Source organism: Echinops telfairi, unplaced genomic scaffold (genome assembly GCF_000313985.2).
Source record: "Echinops telfairi isolate 266 unplaced genomic scaffold, ASM31398v2 ScPeMD7_7469;HRSCAF=8507_1, whole genome shotgun sequence".
NCBI lineage: Eukaryota > Metazoa > Chordata > Mammalia > Afrosoricida > Tenrecidae > Echinops > Echinops telfairi.
The window spans coordinates 37,201,203-37,214,095 of NW_022111373.1; the positions used below are offsets into that span (position 1 = coordinate 37,201,203).

The 12,893-nt window shown below is 42.3% G+C and overlaps 1 protein-coding gene across 1 annotated transcript in view; it reads left to right on the top strand.

Annotated features, from left to right (window-relative positions):
* The window catches only part of FBXL17 (F-box and leucine rich repeat protein 17), a 581,667-nt gene that overhangs the window by 549,463 nt on the left and 19,311 nt on the right, over positions 1-12,893 (top strand). Inside the window, exon 9 of the mRNA XM_004706643.2 lies at positions 7,403-7,545. Coding sequence (XP_004706700.1) covers positions 7,403-7,545 — 143 coding nt within the window. The remainder of the gene's footprint in view (positions 1-7,402; positions 7,546-12,893) is intronic.

Sequence of the window (12,893 nt, forward strand, 5' to 3'; positions counted from 1 at the left end):
TAATTTAATACAATTATTATTTATGTTGCTGTTCCTATTATTCGTATTTGACCAGTGACAGCCCCTTCTCTTTGTCTCCTGTGTCCTTTTAACATGCCCTGTACTTTTTAGGGGTTTTTTGTATTGTTTTTTGGGTGAAAAGTGACACAGCAAAATAGGTTCGATTTAACAGTATTTATATAAGTTGTTGTAGTACGTTGGTTCCCATTTTCATTGTACAGTGTTTGTGGTATAGTTTACCATGAGTGAGCATTCTCGGTATTTCCATTCTGTTTCTTCTGTTTACATTTACCTAGTTTTCCTTTCGCACCTTGCCTTCTCATCTTTTTATTTTGGGTAAATGTTGATGGTTTGGTCCCATTTAGTTGATTATTTAAGGGAACACATTACTCATGGGTGATACTGTTTCTTTTATAAGTAAATCCATTATTTGGTAAAAGGTGACATCCAGGAGTAGCTTCAGTGCCAAATTCTAAAATATCTTAAGTAAGGTGACCAGATTTTAACATTGGTAAAGTGGGACACCATTGATAAAATTCATATCCTGGCGAAATAGTCACATGGCAGCCGAAAACCATATAGCCTAGCATGTCGTGCAGTCTTTCCAAAACTCGGGACTTTTTTAAAACACTGCAGGACAAATTGTTAAAAATCGGGACTGTCCTGCCAAAAGCAGGACGTCTGGTCACCTTAATCTTAAGACAGTCATCTTGGGGTTCATTCCTCTAATCTCTACCAATCCAGTAGGCCTGACTTTTGTCTTTTAGAAACTTGAATGTTGTACATTTTTCTCCTAGGTGACTCAGGATCTTCAGTTATGATTCTGGTTAGAATGGCTGGTAGTGGTAGTTGGATACCATCTAGTTCTTCTGGTCTCTGAGTAGAAGTCCACTGCTAGACACGTGGACTGGTTTCTTTTGTGAGTCTCTGGTTTCCTTCATGCTCTTTCGTTCTAGATGAGTGGAGCCATGGCCCCCCACAAGTTTTTAAGCTCCTGATGTTACTCACCAACCTAGGGGATAGAGCATCCTCTATATGGACTATATTATGCCAGTTCACTAAGTTGCCCCACATCCAATTCCCGTGTCACTTAATGAAGTAAACCGATTCCTGAACTGTTTGGATATGGCTAGAAAGTCTCTGTAACTGTGGCCTCATTCTTTTTTGCACATTTACTTATCTTCTGATATTCCACGATGTTCCACATGCCCCTTGTATTGTACCTGCTTCAGCGCTGGAATCAACCATTTCTCAGAGAAGCCGTGACTGCTTTTATTGGAGAATGATATTTAGAAATTAAGACCTGGGTGCCAGTAGATTATTACTACCCAGATATCATTGCTCCTTGGCTAACTCAGTACAAAGAGCTAGGAAACATACCAAACTAAAACCCATTGACTCTGACTCATTATAACCATGTAAGACAAAGTAGAACTGCCCCATTAAGTTTTCCAAGGTTGTAAATTTTACAGGACTGTCACATCTTCCCCAGATCAGATGGTCAGTTTAAGCTGCAAACCTTTTGGTTAGCAGCCAAGCATGTGACCATTCCACTGCAGAGCTCTTGCATGTACATATACCCCCTATGTATTTCCATAATTCTCTCTCTCTCTCTATGTATGGGCATACTCACAAGCATGCATTTGAAGAGGGGTCTTTAAAAGGTTCATGGGAAAATTCCATTAAGTTTTCATTTCCATTTTTCTATGAACTTTTCAGAATCCCCGTGTGTGTAAACACACCCATACTCAAGCATATAAGACAATGAAAATGAGAATTCCAGATGACACATAATTACTGCATTGCTAACTCAGGCCTGCAAGAAACAGATTTACTAGCTGATCTACACGGTTTGCTTCGTTTTTTCTGTTCCTTACAGTATTTCGTCAGAATAAGGTTGTTTTTTTTTAATTTAGTTCTTTCATTTCCCATCTCCTTCAACCTGGCATTGTTATTCATCTAGCATATTCCAGTCATCTGTAATACAGTTAGTTTCCTTCATTGTTATTTGTATTTCATAGCCCTTCCTCAGTCCTGACTGGTTTTGACTGTTTACTTGGGGAGTATGGGAAACAATACTCAGATATGGGAAACAATTATTCAGAGAGGGAAAAACTATAGAAAGAAAAATGTGCCTCCTCCTCACCCCTGTAATTATTTACTACCACCACCACCCCTTTCCTTTCCTTTCTCACCCACTTCCAGTAGATACAGTCTTTGTAATCTGGGGTGGGTGGGTTCATCTTTCCTATGTTCCTTTTGCACAAATGAGCACGGACACATAGTTTTTCTTATATTCCCTTTGCCTTACATAAAGGATCGTAGCACACCATACTTACTATTTTGTGCTTTGCCTTTTCCACTTAATGTTTTGCTAATCATTCTGAATTAGTTCATAATGATCTTGCCCCCCCCCTTTTTTACAACTGCATAATATTACATTTTGTAGATGTAACATTGTTTACTCAACCATACATCAATGATATTTAGGTTGTTTGCATCCATTATGAAACTTTGAGTTGTTATATCTTCTGGGTAGATTCCTAGCAGCAGAGTGTCTTGTTCAGAAGTTAAGTATATATGTGTTTTTCTTAAATCCTGCCAAATATTCCCCTCCAGAAGGTTGTGCCAGCCCGCATTCCCTCCAGTAATACATGAAAGTGCTTTTTCCTTCACAGCCTCACCAACAGACTGTGCTGTCAGATTCTTCACGTTCCCCGTGTAATTGATACGAAATGGTGTGTCAGTGTGGTTTAACATTTCACTAATTGTGACTCAGTTTGAAATTTTCTTCATATATTTAAAGCTGTTTTCATATATTTTGTTGTAAATTGTCAGTTCCTGTCTTTTGTTGTATTTTTATATCAGTGATTTTTGCCCTTGGTTGCCTAATTGTCCGTGTTCATTATGTGCCAGAGATTTTAGCTCTCTGCCTGTGTTATATGTTGGGATTTATTTCTCCCAATCTAACAGTCATCTTCTGACTTTATTTTTGCCCCCTTACAAGTGTTTCTTTTAGTGTAATGTGTCCATCTTTTCTTGCCTCTGGGTTATGAGTCATAATTAGAAAGCCTTTCCCTTCTATGTATACTTTGAACCTCAAGTCTGTTGCCATTTTCTCTTGGCCATTATGAAGTTTTGCCCCCTCAGAAAAAAAGCAGATGAAGTGCATTGTGACTTTCAGGTTCTCTCTTCGCCTCTCACCTCTCTGCCTGTGGAAATGCCTGTAGTGAGTTATTGCGTAGCTGCGATCAACGTGTAAGTTTCAGAACTACAGCTTTTAGTCTGTGTGATTTTTAAAAATGAATGTCCTTTATGAGTTGCACTTAGCACATAAAAATGGCATATTAAAATTGCACTGGAATTAGGAATTACCCTTGCATAATTTATCCCTTTTCAAGGCTCAGTAAATACCATTGTGATGTGTCAAGGGCCCTAATGAAAGTGGTAAACATGCTGTACATTTACAACCCTTTCAGCCCAGGTGCAGTCTCCCAGGCTCATGATCACTGATGGGGAATCGGCAGTGCAAGAACTCTAGCGCTGTTTAAGTACTTACAGAATGGGCTCATTTGCCCAGAGCTGTTTTTTTTTTTTTTCAAAACTCTTCATTTTATATGTACTACCACACTGTAGGATGTAGGATGGTTTGGGGAACTAGCCTCCCTACCCCACCCCCACCCCCAATCCCAAATCATTGCATTTCTTTAGTGTGAAGTTCTTTACGTGGATTATCTCATTTGAACCTCAACCCGACTCTAAAGTAGACAGAGTAGATCAGCAGCACCCCTACTGCCAAACTGGAGACACCCTGTGATCCAACATCTGCTGAGTTGTGAGGCTGGACCTGGACTTGAGACTGCGCCATACTATAGATCACACAGCTAGTCAGCAACAAAGACAAAATTTCCAAGAGCAGGTTATATTCAGCAGGAGATAAAACTATGCTGAGTTGTATATATTTGGAATCAAAGGTTCTGTTAGTATCTCCCTTCTTATGGTCACAGCTTCATGACAGTCAGGACTCTGTTTTTGCCACTCTCTGTATCCCCCCAAACTTACCCAGCCACTCATCCATCATTGAATGAATTGACTTGTGGAATAAGTGAATCTTGTCGTTTCCTTGTTCTTTTTTACTCCAACCACACAGCATGGCCTGCAGTGCCCCTTCTCTTTCACATGTCTAGTTTTACGCGTGCTGTTTCCTTAGCTCGACATCCTTGCCCTCACCTCTTGATTTCTTGAAGAAGCCTTACTTATCCCTCAAGACCCAGTTCAGCTCTTCTGTGAGGCTGTCCTTGCTATTCCTCCTCTCCTGAGGATTGAGAGAGATACCCATGTCCCCTTGGTAAGCCCCCATAATAGACTTAATTAAGCACATATAGTCATTGGGGTATTCAACTAATATTTCTAGGAGCCTCCTGTATATCAGACACCTAGTAGGTGCTGGGCATGCAGCAGTGAGAGATGTCACGCTAACGGTAAAGACTAGCATAAAAACAAACTAAGCGGTAAATGGTAACAGCAAATGGGTGATTAACTCAGAAACTGCCCTTGCACTTGAGATTGGAAGGATGAGGAGTTGTGCTAGCGCTGTGCTAGTGTTTACTTGTCCATTTCTCAACTACACGGCCACTTTGCCCCACCACCACTCAGCTGGCCTCGGAGCTCAGTGATTCTCTCCATTCCCAGGCCCCAGACCCAGTACTGGAGGCCCATCGTAGTTCCACACTGTTTGTGCTCCACGTATCAGGACCTCCGGGTGCCTGGCCCATGTTTCCAATTCCTTAGATTTAGAGCTGATGCAGGGCCTGGGAGAAGAGGTCAGATTTCTCACTCTTCTACTTGCTGTTTGTCAGCACTCTGTTTGTGCCTCAGTTTCATGTATTTAAACTGGAAATACCCTGTTTCCCCGAAAGTAAGACATCCCCCGAAAATAAGACCTACTTACAGTTTTGCCTCTCGCTGAACTATTAAGGCATCCCCCAGAAAATAAGACCTCCCCCAAAATAAGGCCCCCCTAAACTCTGGACTCTGGACCATAGCGGCGAACACCACCGCACAGCTCACTGTTGGCCACAGGCAGCTGGAGTACACAGGAAGTGCGAGGTCTCTTTTAATAAAACAATAAACAATAAATGTGTACCGTATTCTTCTTCATGGAAAAATAAGACATCCCCTGAAAATAAGACCTAGCGCATCTTTGGGAGCAAAAATTAATATAAGACACTGTCTTATTTTGGGGGAGAGAGAGTAAGAGTAAAACTGCATAGGGTGGGTTACTAGAAGAATTAAATGAAACTGCCCCTAAAATTCTTAGCCCACTGCCTGGCATATTGGAAATAGTAAAAAATAAAAATAAAAAGAAGAAAGGTAGTAGAGGACTCACTCTAATGTGCTCCTTAGGTGTTTGTTGAATGGATGGATGAGTGAAATATTAATCAAATTTGGTTTTAATTTCCGTAAATAAAAAATTTTTCACAAAACCAAAATCAAGTATCTCCAGTACTCTTACCTATTGTTTGTTTTAATTTGGACAACAAAGGGGCAAATAGGAAAAAAGCAAACCCAGTGCTCTTCACACCGCAATCAAGAGCTTTGCTTTGCGTGTAACGCAGGCTGTGAAAACCTAGCGGGTCCTCTGCGTCCTCCCTTTGAACAGTGCGCACCGGGGTCCAGCATGGTACAGGGGTACACAATCTGCCCACCCGGGGCCATGCTGCAATTTGTACTTTTTTATTTTTGGAAATCACGGTTTGAGGACTTTGTATTGAAAGAAATTCCTTTTGTGTGTCTCATACTTCATTTGTCATGGGAGGTCTTCAGGATGCCATAGCCAATGAAGGTCATGACAGTACCAGAGAGAACAGTGATGTTCCTGGAATGAACCTGGGAGACTGTTCTCACTGCACACAAAAATACCATTTCAGACCATTTCAGCAAACTTTTGGTAGTTAGCCGCTTACCCACCCCCAACCATTGGAAAATATTAAATGCCAAAATATGTGTGCAGAGATGAGAACCTTAAGAAGCCAGTGCCATAAAGAACTTTAAAAAAAGAAAGCCTTTCCACCAGAAAAGAAAAACAAACTGGGTTGTGATTACTACTGGTTGTATACATGTTTAAGGTATGGTTGTCCAGACGTGTTTTGATCATGAAATGCACACGTTTAACTTTTCTAGTAAAACAAACACGTACCACCATGAACTTCCATCAGAGCTCAACCAAGGTTTACCCAGGCTTCTTTTCTGTGGGCTGCAGGAGTGAATTCTTAGTTACTGGAAGGATTCACTCTGCTTTGATCGTTCGTCTTGTCAGCACCTTCCTGACCTGGGAAACCTTACCCACCTTCCCTGCCGCAGAAGGACGCTCCTCCGCTCTAAGAATCAGACGATATTTAGCACCCCGTTTCTCCCTCCTTCACATTTCTGATATTGTTTTCATTCACAAACCAATGCACCATAAACTTCATCTGGCTGCAGGTTCAAAATCTCTGTTTCTGCTCGGTAAGTGTGGAGGTGTGTCTGTCTGTCAGATCAGAAGTCCGTAGAAGAGCGTCTCATTCACCCAGCGCTTGCTCTCTGACAGGATGATGGGTCCTGGCGCTTTGCCGTGCTGCGCGCGCACGTGTTCGATTATGGGATAAGCATCTGCACTTTAGTGTGGGACAACTCGCAGCAGTCGGGAGAGCCTGAGAGGCCGTCACAGTGCTCAGAGGACAGGCTTCGTTTTAAATATTAATAGAAGGAAGACTGCTGATATGGGAAGGAAATTCACCATAACAAATGCATTCCCTTGACTCCATTCTAACATGGTACCAATTAAATTCAACTGTATATATAATGTACTCTTAATTTCTAGCAGTCCTAAGAAGGACTGATGTGAAAAATATTATATACTCTTGTATTTTACAGTTCAGGAACAGATGGGAAAAATTAACGCCAATTGGTAAATAAATTCACATGCAGTCGTATAATACACCTCAAGATGGTGTTGTGTGTGGGGTTTCTATTTGAAAAATAAAGTGAAAAGTTTTCTTGGGTAAATTTTAGTTACTAGTTGGGTTTTTTATAATGTGGTATATGTATTCCTCTCATAGACTTGAGTGTTTGAAACTGCAGGTAATCTGGTCACGGGTACAGCTGATAATGAGGTTTTTGTCCCTAGGAATGAGTGTTCCCTTTGCAAAAGATAAAGAATTGGTCAGGAGGCAAGATTTCCTAAAGCATTTCAAATTGTACTTCATTCACCCACACCACCACCACCCTGCCAAAAAATCATTTACACACAATGTTGTGGGAACAAATTTAGTGAGAAAATGGGAAAATTGGTCATAATGATAAGAGCTCTTTGGAACCTGAACATTCATGCTTGCTCTCCTCCTCCCTGTGCCCCGTGCAGCGCTGATCGCCATTGGGCGGCACAGCATGACCATCGAGACCGTGGATGTGGGATGGTGCAAAGAAATAACCGACCAAGGAGCCACCCTGATCGCCCAGAGCAGCAAGTCTCTGAGATATTTGGGGCTGATGAGATGCGATAAAGTAAGAGCTTTCTGCCAAACCCTCTTCTCTCTGTCAATATCGTTTGTAGCTTGCTATCGTTTTCTCTCCATCTCTTTGTACATATTCATAAAGATATATGATCGCAGCCATGTATCCTAAGATGCCTGGTTTTCTAAACTAATCTGTGATTCCGTTTGCGTTGCTCTGTTTCATAATGAATCTTATGCTTGTGTGGAAAGGAAAAGCAATCATCCACACAGTCAACTTAGAGTTTGTCCTCCGTTCTTCAAGTCATGGTCAAAAAGCAAGAGAGGGTTGCATGGCAAACTGCAATTTACAGAGCCCGGCAGTGAATTTCAGCTCTGGGTTCCAAGGTGTCTGCCACGGTGAGCTATAGAGAAGAGTGTCAGATTACTCGTCACAAGTTGTGTGATTCCACAACTGTGCATTTGGGGCCATTTTGAGACAGGGGATGGCCAGTGAGAGGATCATATGTGTGTTAGTCTGGGTAGACTACAGAAACGAATTCTTAGAGACCCTCATATGGGTATAAGAGAGAGTTTTATATAAAGGGTAATTGTACATTAGCAAAGCATCCCAACCCAGTCCAGACTAAGTCCATAGGTTCAATATTAGCCCATATGTCCGATACCAATCTCTAAAGTCCTCTTCAGACTCACAAAACACATGCAATGATGCTGAATGCAGGAAGATCACAAGCCAGTGTATCACAAGATCACAGTCTTGTGGATCCAGTGGCGTTGTAAACATCTCAGCACTGGCAGGGCTCTCCACCTGGCTTCTCCAATTCAAAGCACCAGTGTAGTTCTATGTCTTGTCAGCTGCAATGTCTCTCGGGGAGTGAGCAGAGAGAGTGTGTGTGTCCCCCACCTCCAAGGAGGAAATACAGAAATTCCCAGAATCCTCAAGGGAAGGCCATGCCCACACAGAGACCTCATTGGCTATACAATGATTGACAGGCTAGACCCCACCCCTTTACTTCTAATCCTCTGAAATTGACACCAGATTATGTAACTTCCACAGTATGTGGGAGCTTGGCTTTCTCCACACTTGAGAGGCCACTCTGAGCATGTGATGAGCAAAGGGACCAGCAACCCAGCTCAGGGGCCATGGGACTGACCAGAAACGTGAGTTTAGGAAATGACACTCCATCACCATAGGACCCTTGCCTGACAAGCTGACCAGAAAAATAATACAATAATCTATGTGGAACTACTGGTACCAGAGAAGCACTTTTCCCTAACTTACTTCCATTTTGTCTCCAGGAAAATACTAAGAATTAGTTAATTGGCATTGTAACGAGGTCCCAGAGCCACTCTACTAAGATTTCACCACAGACCTTGAGAATCTGTGCCCAGTGATATTAGCATTATCCTAGTGGATGTATTCTCTGCTTCCCTAAAAAAAGTTCACCTTAGATACTTGCTCAAAAAATGCAGTCATCTTTTACCAACTTACATATGGGTGCGTCATTTTGCAAATGATGATTAGGGCCAAACTTAGCATGCTTGGTAAAATGGAAGAACATTGGAAAAGAGGAAGAATCTCAAGGAGATACATTGACACAGTGACTCCAACAGTAGGCTCAATCTTAACAATTGTGAGGATGGTGCTAACCCAGGCCCTGTTTCTTTCCGGTGTACATAGGGTTGCTGTGAGGAAGAACTGTCCTTATGGTAACTAACAGCCTCTTTTGAGTCAGTCCTTACTCACTGTGAGCCTGGGACCCACAGAGGAAAACAGTGCCCAATCCTGCACCATCCCTGCCAGCATTGCTGGGTCTGAGGCCACAGTTGGAGCCACTGTGTCAATCCATCTCCTTGCAGGTCTTCCTCCTTTTCTCTGACCTTCTGCTTTGCCAAGCATGATGTCTTTTGTTTAGAGAGATTCTAGTATACATTCTTAGCCCAGCCTGCTTTTTAAAGGACTTACTTTGTAGCTAAGCAACAGCACTGAAACCCAGAGGTTGCGAGTCTGCATCCTACCTCACTATGAGCTAACCTAACACTGCTGCTAACCCTGTCACAAGAGACCAACTGCATTTAAACAAAAGCAAGGGGTCCACAGTGGGCGGCGTGCTGTAGAAACTCCACACAGTGACAGTGGAGCTGCCCAGCTTCCACCAGAAGGAGGTGCTGGTTGAGTGTTCTAGTCAAGGCCACCTAAATGGATGCCTTCCAGATGTACGTTGGCATCCACAGCTGATCTGGGCAGTCGCAGTATTTCTTATCTTTACCTCTTAGCTTGGTGAAAGTCGGCTCCATCAGAAAGCTGTATGATTGAGTTAGTGCAGAGGATTATTGCAGTCATATTTTTGAAAGAACGTTGACCTGAGTTTTACCAGTTAAGAAATGGGCACTTTTCTCCCACAAGTGCTCCAAATTAAATTCTGGAAGCAGTTGTGGTGTATGGGGGGGTGGGGGGGGCGGAGAACTGTACACCTGAGGGTTTCTGCCCTTTCCTCGGGCAGTTTCTGAAGCACCTCTCTCCGACCGCAGAGCTTCCCTGCCAGTCTAGCACCTTGCTTACTGCAGTGGAGCCCCTCTCAAGGAACCGCTGCACCCAACCGTAATGCGTGGGGTCCTCGGGCTCAAGGGAATCCCGAGCCAAACATGAAAGATTCTGTGAGGGTAAAAGAAATCCCCAAACCAGACGCAAAAAACATGGACAGTCTTGAACTTAGAGGCCTTTGTTACTTTGAATGGAAGCTTAGAGTTACGTAACTTTGCAGTTTTTCATATTTTATATTATTTCTTTACAACAAACATTATTCATCTGTTGGGTTTGAACCACCAATCTTTTGTTCAGCCGTCCAACACTTACTGGACAATACCACCAGTCCCCTGTGTTCTACATGGTGTGATTTTAAATTATAATCAACATTCAAAGACTGACTTGAGTAGAAAATAAGTACAAGAGGTCAAGGTAGAGTTTAGGTTCACATTAGGTCCTCGCTTCCTAGTGTTGTCATCTTGGGAAGCCAGTTAACCTTTGAGCTCCAGCAGTTCCTCCTCGGGTGCATCACGTGCATTATAGAAGTGTTCTGAATATTCAAATTACTTTTATAGAATAATGTTTGTATAGAAAATGCATGTTTATGAGGATTATTCTTACAATGAACAATCTGTTATGTTGATCATTAGTCTGTTTGGTGATATTTGAACTTACTTGTGAGAGAACAGATGTGTTATTCCCCCCACTGTTTCATTTTGCAAAAAGAGCCTTTGATGGCATCGTGGTTAAGAGTTCGGCTGTTCACTGACAGGTTGGTGGTTTGAACCCATCGACCACTCTGCCGGAGACACACGCAACGATGTGCTTCCATAGAGATGGCGGCCTTGGAACCCGATGGGGCAGTTCCGCTCTATAGGGTCATGGTGAGTTGTGTTCACCTCTATGCAGTTGGATTTCTCATCCTGTTTTCAGTGGGTTATCTCATTTGGAAAGGATATTTAAATTTTAAACTCAGAAAAGATGCCGTCTTATTACTTTTCCTGCCCACACTTAAAGTTAAGAGTACTGGTTTTTGAACAAGAACATCAATAATTATCTTTTCTGCAAAATGAGTTGTCACACTCAATATTTGGAATTAATTTACTAACGATCTTACCCAGTCCTAGAATGAAGAAAGTTTTACAGCGTGAGAAGAAAGTGAACTGCAGATAAGAAAGTGTGAATAAAGAAACAAGAAGAAAGTCATAAAAAAAAAAAAATCAAGACGAGTATAACAGGAAACAGAAAAAAACCGTGGGGCTGGGGCCTAGAGAAGATCTGCTGTCTGGCTCTCAGCCTTGTCATCAGCTGTGCTAACAAAGCATTCAAGAACAAATGTCACTCCAGCCTAGCACCCAGCTCCTGTGCCTTGACCAAAATCTGCTGAACATTGATAACACTCTGATTCCTTCGAGTCCTCCTCCTTTCTGTACACCAACTGGCTTCATGGGAGGCAGAGGGCTCAGGGACCTGTGCAGATCAGTCAGTCACGGAAGCCTCCTTGGAGAGAGGTGGGGGGTGTCTGTGTGCCCCAGCTCTCCTGCTCTAGCATCCTGTAGCTCTGAGAAAGACTGAAGGCTAGTTCTCTTTCCTTTCACGTGCGGCTCATTTCATTTGGGAGCCATTTATATTTCATTTGGAGGCTATATTTTACCAAACTAGTGATTTTTCCCCCATTTCAGCTTTTGAGGAATTATGAGAATCATAAAATGTGTTTTATTTGTTCTAGGAAAATGTGTTTTTTTCTTTCTCTCATGTTATGTAAACAGAGAACAGATGAGAAGCATTAGCAAAACACATTCTTTGCACATGAAAGCAACATGTTCTTGAACTGTCGGACAATGTCTAAACCAACCTGCAGTAAATTTGTTTGGCCGCAGCATGGGTCACCCTTACGGAAGAGTCCTCCGGCCATTCAGCAAGCGCAGCAGCATTCCCCAGGTAGTTGTAAAGTTAGGAAGTGCTTTAAGAAGGCCTTGTCTGAGTCGCTTTTCTGATTGCTGGCCGGATAAGCACGTTAGAGCCATTACTTTGGGTTTGGAAGCTGAGGTCACTTAATCTCCTAAACTTTAGTCCATTGTAAGGACCCAGAGAAGAAAACGCTGTGTGAGACGGCTTTGATGAATTGGGGTGAGCTTATATTCTTAAAGACTGTTCAAAGGCTTACTTGACCTTGGGAATTAGAGTTGACCTAAAATCACCTGTCAACTTAACGCACATTTATTTGGTGGTTTGGTTAAAACTGACGTGTACAATCAATGAGGCTCACTAATAAGAGCAATATGTTTACTCTGGTTCCCACAATTAGAGACCGTCAGTGACTTGGATCATAGAAATTGTTTTCACAGCTTCAGTGAATTCTGGATTCTGTATAGATCTGTTTCTTCAAATAATAGGATATTTTTCTCATTTGTTACAAGCAGTTTGGAAGAAGAACAAAATTGAACTCCCCACTCCCACTCCCCAACCCCCCAAAAATCCCTGGGAAAGCTGTAGGGCAAATGGAAATGCAATGTTCAAGGTTAATGAGAAATGTTTGGGGTAACTAGGTTGATGAGAAAGGAGGGAGGGAGCCCGGTGGCATGGCATTGGCTGAGAAACCAGACCTCGCCAGCGGCAGCCTGGCTGGTTTGGAAAACCTCTGCAGTGTGTATTAATACAGAAGTCTGGAGACAGAGGGCCTGAATTATGAGCAGCGAATAACATCATAAACGTAGCGATTCTCAAATACCAAACCCTTGTGAAAAGCAGTTGGATAAAGAAATGCTGGAGCTTTTAAAAGCTCCCTTTCAGTTGTTTTTTTTTTAACTTCATGCAGAACTAATTTTATACACTGTTCATTTGATTTGAAAATGCCAGCGCCTGGGGTATCA